General features: G+C 45.6%; 3 protein-coding genes across 10 annotated transcripts in view; 2 read left to right on the top strand and 1 right to left on the bottom strand.

The window, feature by feature from the left end:
• LOC112253662 (RCC1 and BTB domain-containing protein 1-like) overlaps positions 1-7,886 on the bottom strand; it is a 98,367-nt gene that overhangs the window by 51,218 nt on the left and 39,263 nt on the right. The window lies entirely within an intron of this gene.
• LOC112235381 (calcium-binding protein 39-like) overlaps positions 1-7,886 on the top strand; it is a 105,931-nt gene that overhangs the window by 80,511 nt on the left and 17,534 nt on the right. The gene's annotated exons all lie outside the window — the stretch shown is intronic.
• On the top strand, positions 1,900-6,437 carry LOC121846753 (guanine nucleotide exchange factor DBS-like). 2 transcript variants are annotated; one of them, XM_042323858.1, is made up of 4 exons: positions 1,900-2,095; positions 5,075-5,184; positions 5,314-5,539; positions 5,734-6,437. In XM_042323858.1, exons 1-4 carry the CDS (start codon positions 1,993-1,995, stop codon positions 5,811-5,813), a joined length of 519 nt encoding a protein of 172 aa, XP_042179792.1. In that variant the 5' UTR covers positions 1,900-1,992; the 3' UTR covers positions 5,814-6,437. The 2 variants fall into 2 exon arrangements, with proteins under 2 accessions (XP_042179792.1, XP_042179791.1); XM_042323857.1 differs by lacking the exon at positions 1,900-2,095 and adding an exon at positions 4,047-4,339.

Below are 7,886 nucleotides of genomic sequence, written 5' to 3'. Positions count from 1 at the left end.
CAACCTTGGTAGTACTAACCTGTGTCCCGCTGTCTGTCTGTCTGTGTCTCTCATCAGGACATTCCTCAGGGAGCTGGAGACCTACACAGACGTCCCTGAGCTGGTGGGACGCTGTTTCCTGGAGAGGATGGGCGACCTGCAGATCTATGAGAAGTACTGTCAGAACAAACCTCGATCCGAGAGCTTGTGGAGACAGTGCTCCGACTGCGCCTTCTTCCAGGTAACCTTTCACCTTTCTTTCAGGGCCCTCAGTGTATCTTGGATAGGATCCTCAAGCTCAGTATACTGTAAGCTTGTATAAAAAACTAAAAATTGTATTGATGTGTGATTGTTTGTTTTTACGAAAGGAGTGCCAGAGAAAGTTGGAACACAAACTGGGGTTGGACTCGCACCTCCTCAAGCCAGTCCAGAGGATAACCAAATACCAGCTGATACTGAAGGAGTTACTGAAGTACAGTAAGGGCTGTGAGGGTTCAGAGGACCTGCAGGAGGCGCTGTCCTCCATCCTGGGGATCCTGAAGGCCGTCAACGACTCCATGCACCTCATCGCCATCACAGGATATGAGGTCAGCTAACCACAACACCCCTATTCTCCTCGTGCTTTAGGGTGGAGAGGAAAATGTACCCAACTGTGTAACATATTCTGTACCACAGACAGCGCTCAGTTATCTTTCCTACTTGTGATTGAATGGTGTGTTAATTTATTGATCCCCAGGGAGCCTGACGGAGTTGGGCAGGCTGCTGATGCAGGGGTCGTTCAACGTGTGGACGGAACACAAGAAAGGTCACGCTAAGGTCAAGGACCTGGCCCGCTTTAAGCCCATGCAGAGACACCTGTTCCTGCATGAAAAAGCCCTGCTCTTCTGTAAGAGACGGGAGGAGAATGGGGAGGGTTACGAGAAAGCCCCGTCCTACAGCTTTAAACACTCCCTCAATGTGAGTTTGGTTATGTCCGGCTGGCTGGCTCACTGTCTGGGGGAGGGTTACGAGAAAGCCCCCTCGTACAGCTTCAAACACTTCCTCAATGTCCTGACTGACTTTCTGGCAGTCTGTCTGCCAGTCTGTCTGGCTGGCTGTCTGTCTGGCTCTCCTTGGATTTTTACTTGGATCTATAGTATGTTATGAGTTCAACAGTGATATAGAAGTGTAATATTCTTCGGTTCTCTCTAACAGATGAGTGCGGTGGGCATCACGGAGAGCGCCAAGGGTGACAACAAGAAGTTTGAGATCTGGTGTAATTCCAGAGAGGAGGTGTTTATCGTCCAGGCTGCGACACCTGAGATCAAAACATCTTGGTTGAACGAGATCAGGAAGGTTCTGACAGGCCAGCTGAAGGCTTGCAGGGGTAAGATAGGGGATCTGTGGCATTACAGACACACGCACACACATTCCAGAGTTGATATACATCTGGATGCTAAATTCTCTGTTGTTGTGTCTGTGTTCTGTTAGTAACTGTGATGATTTGTTCCAGAATCTAGTCAAAAGAAGGCGTCAGACACAATGTCTCCCAGTCCAACCAGCAACAGCCCACCTATCTGTCTCAGGTCAGATTTTACAAAGAGAACCATGGCTAGAGCCAGTTACAGAGAAGGAATCAACATGGTTGGTTCTTCTCTTTTCACCTGTTTGTTTCTCCTCTTAGTCCATTTAGGAACTGTCAGAAGAGCGTGAAGAAGGAGAAGAGAAGAAGACAGATGCTGTCATCTCTGACCCCAACTCCCCTCCTCCCCAAAACACAAAGGTGAGTTGCCCTATTTAGTTGATTAAAGAAAATGTTTTTTACTTCTATCAAATGCTCATGACAAGGAAGCAAACTTCTGTTGCCGTTTTTAGTGACCCCCCTCGTCTGGTTAGGTACCCAAGCCGTCCTTGAATCTTTTCCTTTCCTACTTCCTCCTTCCTTGTTCCTCCTTTAATCTGAGCTTTCTTTCTCTTCTTTTCCTCTTCAAACCACTTTACTCTGTCTCTCCTTCCTGTCCCTCTTTCTCTACCATGGTTGTAGAGGAGACCGTCACCAGTCCCACCACTGACAGGGCATCAGTGGCTAAAACGCGTTTTACCCTTCAAGGCTTCAGCAATCTGAAGAGTCAGAAAGGTAACACTGGTGTCCTGGAGGCATCCCCCATGTTGTCCTCATCATATATGGCAAAGATATGTTCTCCATTTTGAAGTCAACCCCAAGCTCTCTTCACCTACCCCCTAATATGATTTTAGACAGGACACATCCTTTCCAGTAGTCGACTGCATCAGGGCTTTTGAAGACTGATATTTTGGCTTGCTTTCCTTTGCAGAATTTCTTCACCCTGCTGGTAAAAGTCTAACATTACCAATGGTATTCTCTCAACCAGGTATCCTACAGTGTAGTTTGTGGTTAATACATCAAATATTAGAATGAGTGTCTGTTTTAGTAGGCCTGTCCCCCAGCCTCATTATTTAGATGTCTCCAAATAGTATTAGCAAGTAGCTAATTATTCTAGTCAGTTTCAGGAAGCTCTTCCCTCTCTCACGGCTGTTTTTCTATTGCTCTCTTTATCATTTCTCTCTGTTTCCTTCTCTTCTGTCTCTCTTCTTCGGCCAACAGGATCCCCCTTAGCCCTGACCATAAAGCCAAAAGCCACCAGATTAAGAGTGACCCAACTCCCTTTGGGTGTAAAGGTATTCTATCTAATCCATGTCATACCTGTGATTTGACTCTGTAGTGTAGTCATCCATCCTGACCCTCCCTCACAGTAGTCATCCATCCATCCTGACCCTCCCTCACAGTAGTCATCCATCCTGACCCTCCCTCACACTAGTCATCCATCCTGAACCTGCCTCACTGTAGTCATCAATCCATTCTGACCCTGCCTCACTGTAGTCATCCATCCATTCTGACCCTGCCTCACTGTAGTTATCCATCCATCCTGACCCTGCCTCACTGTAGTCATCCAGCCATCCTGACCCTGCCATCCAGCCATCCTGACTGTCACTGTAGTCATCCAGCCATCCTGACCCTGCCTCACTGTAGTCATCCAGCCATCCATCCTCCTGACCCTCCTGTAGTCATCCATCCATCCTGACCCTCCCTCAGTCATCCATCCTGACCCTCCCTCAATGTAGTCATCCATCCATCCTGACCCTCCTCACTGTAGTCATCCAGCCATCCTGACCCTCCCTCACTGTAGTCATCCAGCCATCCTGACCTCCTCCACTGCAGTCATCCAGCCATCCTGACCATCCTCCACTGCAGTCATCCAGCCATCCTGACCCTCACTGTAGTCATCCAGCCATCCTGACCTCCTCACTGTAGTCATCCATCCTGACCCTGCCTCACTGTAGTCATCCATCCTGAGCCTCTGTCACTGTAGTCATCCAGCCATCCTGACCCTCCCTCACTGTAGTCATCCATCCATCCTGACCTCTGCCTCACTGTAGTCATCCATCCTGACCCTGCCTCACTGTACCCATCCTGAGCCTCCGTCACTGTAGACATCCATCCATCCTGACCCACCCTCACTGTAGTCATCCAGCCATCCTGACTCTGCCTCACTGTAGTCATCCAGCCATCCTGACCCTCCTCACTGTAGTCATCCATCCATCTTGACCCTCCCTCACTGTAGTCATCCATCCACCCTGACCCTCCCTCACTGTAGTCATCCATCCACCCTGACCCTCCCTCACTGTAGTCATCCATCCACCCTGACCCTCCCTCACTGTAGTCATCCATCCACCCTGACCCTCCCTCACTGTTGTCATCCATCCACCCTGACCCTCCCTCACTGTAGTCATCCATCCACCCTGACCCTCCCTCACTGTAGTCATCCATCCATCCTGACCCTCCCTCACTGTAGTCATCTCAGCACCATGTCAACTCCCCATCATCCCAAAATATATCTCTGTGTGACCATCATGCAAGCAGAGTAAACTGGAGAGGGAATGAATTGTGGTAGATCAATGTAAGAGACATTCAGCCACCGGGGCCCGCTGAGTGCATTGGTACTGTCTAGCTAAAGACACTGGACTGACGAGGGACTGCAACATGGAGATGACCCAGATAAGATCATTCAAATTTGACGATCGTTGACACAGAAGATGCATACAACAATATCTTGATTTAAACAAGTGAAAAATCTATGAAAGCCTTGTTGGCCTCAAAGGCCTTTGTAAGACAGTTTGATGGATGAGTCAACCTACACCTGTGTACTTCAAAGCCACCTGAGTGGCAGACACAGCGTTCATCTGGACGACGTTGCTGACTGCTACTGCTTCTTCTCCTCAGAGCCTGGTCAGACTCCTCACATCACTCTGAGCAGGGCCAAGTGGCTCAGCACCTCTAGTCTCTTACAGGCCAAAAGGAGAGGTAGTGTGACAACATGCCTGGGAGGAACATGCTGCTGCACTGTATGGTTGGCCTGGACCCTGCTCTGCTTCTTCCACATACAGAATACCCCCAACACATAGTCACAAATCACTGCTTGTTCTACAATCACAGACAAATCTTCTCTCTGAGATTTGCTGTTGAATATCTGTGTGATATTCACAGCTGGGAAATACTGATTTGGGTTGTTTGTTTGCTGTAAGCAAACTGTGTGTCTCTCTCTGTAGCATGTGTTGTCGTGTTGGTTGCTGTGTGTCTGTGTTTCTGACGGATCACAATGCATTGATCTAGGTCTCACTGGATGCTAGGACTCCACGTCTGTTCTTCTTGGTTATTCCATCATGTTCTTTGGGTTCTAATCTGGTTCTTGTGGTTCTGTTTGAGGATTTACAGTGTACTCTGTCAATGGATGTGTTTGCATCCAGTTCTCACCACCTATCACTGTACATATCACCTTGTCTTGTGTATGATTGTGTTAGTGTCCACTCTTCCTTTCCTTTTGAGTTTCACTCCCTTTCTCTAGTTTGACAAACTATCCTTCATGTTGGGATCAAACATTCCATGACAATAACGTTCTCTAAATTGCAATCTATCTTGGAATGTCTTGGAATTTCTGGTGCCACTGCTAAATCTTAATCTAGATATCAAATCGAGTTTGCTGAATTCTATTACTCTCCTTCTCTCTTTCCTACTATCCTTTCCCCCTCCTCCCCCTAGGTTGGAACAAGGCCTCTTTCTCCATGGATGTGCCAGAAGTGCATGATGGGTACTCCAGCGCCGAGGACCCCATGAACTCTGACCCTGAGGATGAGGGAGGCAGGAAGCTGGTGAGTCATGGTCGCCAACATGTCTACAACATGTTATGAAAGTTACTTGTTATTCCCTAGCAACACACATGGTAACATGACACACTGGACGCAAACATATGAACTTTGCCCTTTACCCTGTGACCCCAGGCTGTCGGCAACAGGTTCACAGTGGTGGCGGACTATGAGAAGGAGAAAGGAGGGCCTCAGGACCTGTCAGTGAAGAGTGGAGACATGGTGCAGCTCATTAAAGAGGGAGGTGACGGACAGTGGTTTGTTAGAAACTTGGGGAGCAACAAAGATGGCTGGGTAGCAGCAGCCAACCTTCTCACCCTCATCACAGAGTCCAAGTCCTCACAGTCCCTCTGCAGCTCAGGTACACTGGCTCCATCTGTCTGCCTCTTTCTCTTCAGTCTCTCTCTCTCACGGTTTGTGCAAGAGGGAACTGTATCTTGCTACCCAAATAGCTATTTTGAAAAGTAACAGGAGTGTGTCTGTATTTTAGTTTGTTTTAGAAGTATCTGTGGACTCTAATGGAAACTAACTTGTGTGTGTTTTGTTGTGTTACAGAGGGCAGTGTAACTGGCAACCTCAACACCTCCTCCAGCTGCAGTGAAACCTACACAAGTTTCTCTGACATCAAGCCCTAAAGTCCTGCCCCCTCTAAGCCCTGAGACACAGCTACAGCGCCACCCAGTGGTTGGCTGTTCAAACGACACGTGCACTTTTCCCCTCTACTACTGTTCAAATCAAATCAAATTGTATTTATCACATGCGCAGAATACAACTGGTGTAGCCTTTACAGTGAAATGCTTGCACACGTTAGTTTACATTACAGTCCATAGATACTTCACTCTCATACTGAAGTGGAGGCTGCCTGGAATGTAGCAGAAAGCAGTCTAATAGCTGCTTATCTGTCAATGTGAAGGGAAGGTAATGAATGCTTTCCTCTGAACATACTCTACTCTCAGGGATAAGAGGTAGTGTCCTAGTCTTTTACTGTGATTGAGGGCTAGCACACATTGAGAACAGGAAGTTCAGGCCTCTCCCCTACCTGTTTGACAGAGATGAACAAGGAAGGACACACCCGCTCCATTCACACACACACAGGCAGGCTTTGTTAGCCTAGCGCGGTACCGCTCCTCCCACTCCAACAAGGTGACAGTGATATGGAGCCAGGAGCTCCTCTACTGAACTCAACACTTCAACAGACAAACAAACAGACGCCTCAGTCTCTCTCCTGTGGACTCTGGTAACCAGTTGTGTCATAAAATACTTTTGAGTTTGGTCAAAAATGTATATCTATGGCTTTGTCCAGAAGGCCCTCCAGTACATTTTGTCCAGTCCCTCTCCCTCCCTCCCTGTTTCTCCTTCCTCCACCTGTGCTGTCTGGGCTATTAGTGAACTCTTGGCTTTGTTCCCAGTGATCTGAGAGAGCTGGGCTTTAAACTACCAGGTGTTCCTTTAGGCAGGGGCGATATTACAGGACGGTCAGATATCATAGATACTTCAACAATAACAGTGCTCAGGATGTTCTTCTGAATCCTTTTCTCTTGGCTCAAAGTCCAATCCTATACACTACACAGAAATCCCCTGAAGATTGAGATTCCCGTAAAATAGATTAATGTCAGGTCGATTGATGTTGAAATAACTGTACTGTACCAGAGAGTATAAACTTAAAAGGAATTATTTGTATGCGTTAATCAATGTGTATAAGTTCATTTATTTGAGAAAGATGTGTACAGATATTATTATCCTATACCTCGTATTTTTCATTGAATATGTGTATGTTGTGTATGAAGACCATGGATATGTTTTCGTGGGCCTAAGTATATCAAAGATATTTTATTAATTGGTTGGCTGGGCATGTTTCCATGGTAATTTCTTAAAACTTCTGAGACGACATATATTAATAGAAATATCATTTTCCTCATTTGAGAATGCAGTCTGTACACTGAAAACCGAAGATGGAATATAACTATAACGTCCTGTGCTGAAAGTTCAACTGAATGATGGTTGTCTCAAATTTCAGCACGCACAATAAAAGGTTTTAAACTGTTCTGGTTATAACCGTTTTAGTTATAACTGTTTTTATAACTTATTGTTCTACTGTATATCTTTTTCGATTTGCACCCAGTGAGATTACAATGTTGTTCCTGTGTGTCACATTGTTATGCAGCACATTGCCGCATTATTTTGTTCTTTATTTTCCTACGGTAACAAGTGTTGATACAGATCTTATATAATTAATGATATGCATTCATATCAGTGTATATGTGTAAATATGTATCTCTGAGGTGTATTATTAAAGCCGCTGAATAAAGACAAACATTCTTTGCTTTAATCCAATGACTTTGTTTTTCTCATTATAAAACCATCAGGTATCATTAAATGATGTAGCCGATCATTGCTCACTGTGTGGTCGTTAGTTTGTTTTAAATAATGTAACGTTGCAGCTACTGTCTTATTTTAATGTCGAGTTTCACTCTCCCAGCCTAGACATGTTTGAAAATCTATACATTTGAAATGGTTTATTTTTCAATATTTTTGTGATTTTGACATAACACAACATATAAACAGTACAGTATATGAATAGAAAACACCACGCACAACTCAAGTTAGGCTTCTACCAAAAATATTTTATGAAATATTTTATTGAGTGTATATTACTAGAAAATATTATTATTCACCTCTAGTTGCTAAGCGTGATTTCCAGCGTTCAC

This window comes from Oncorhynchus tshawytscha, linkage group LG07 (genome assembly GCF_018296145.1).
Source record: "Oncorhynchus tshawytscha isolate Ot180627B linkage group LG07, Otsh_v2.0, whole genome shotgun sequence".
NCBI classification, from domain to species: Eukaryota; Metazoa; Chordata; class Actinopteri; order Salmoniformes; family Salmonidae; genus Oncorhynchus; species Oncorhynchus tshawytscha.
This window is presented reverse-complemented; position numbering and strand designations above follow the sequence as displayed.

Coding starts and splice junctions, on each gene's coding strand:
- LOC121846753 (XM_042323857.1), top strand. CDS start 4,156: ATGGATGAGTCAACCTACACCTGTGTACTTCAAAGCCACCTGAGTGGC. Junction 4,340..5,074: donor CTTACAGGCCAAAAGGAGAG/GTAGTGTGACAA, acceptor TCCTCCCCCTAG/GTTGGAACAAGGCCTCTTTC. Junction 5,185..5,313: donor ATGAGGGAGGCAGGAAGCTG/GTGAGTCATGGT, acceptor CTGTGACCCCAG/GCTGTCGGCAACAGGTTCAC.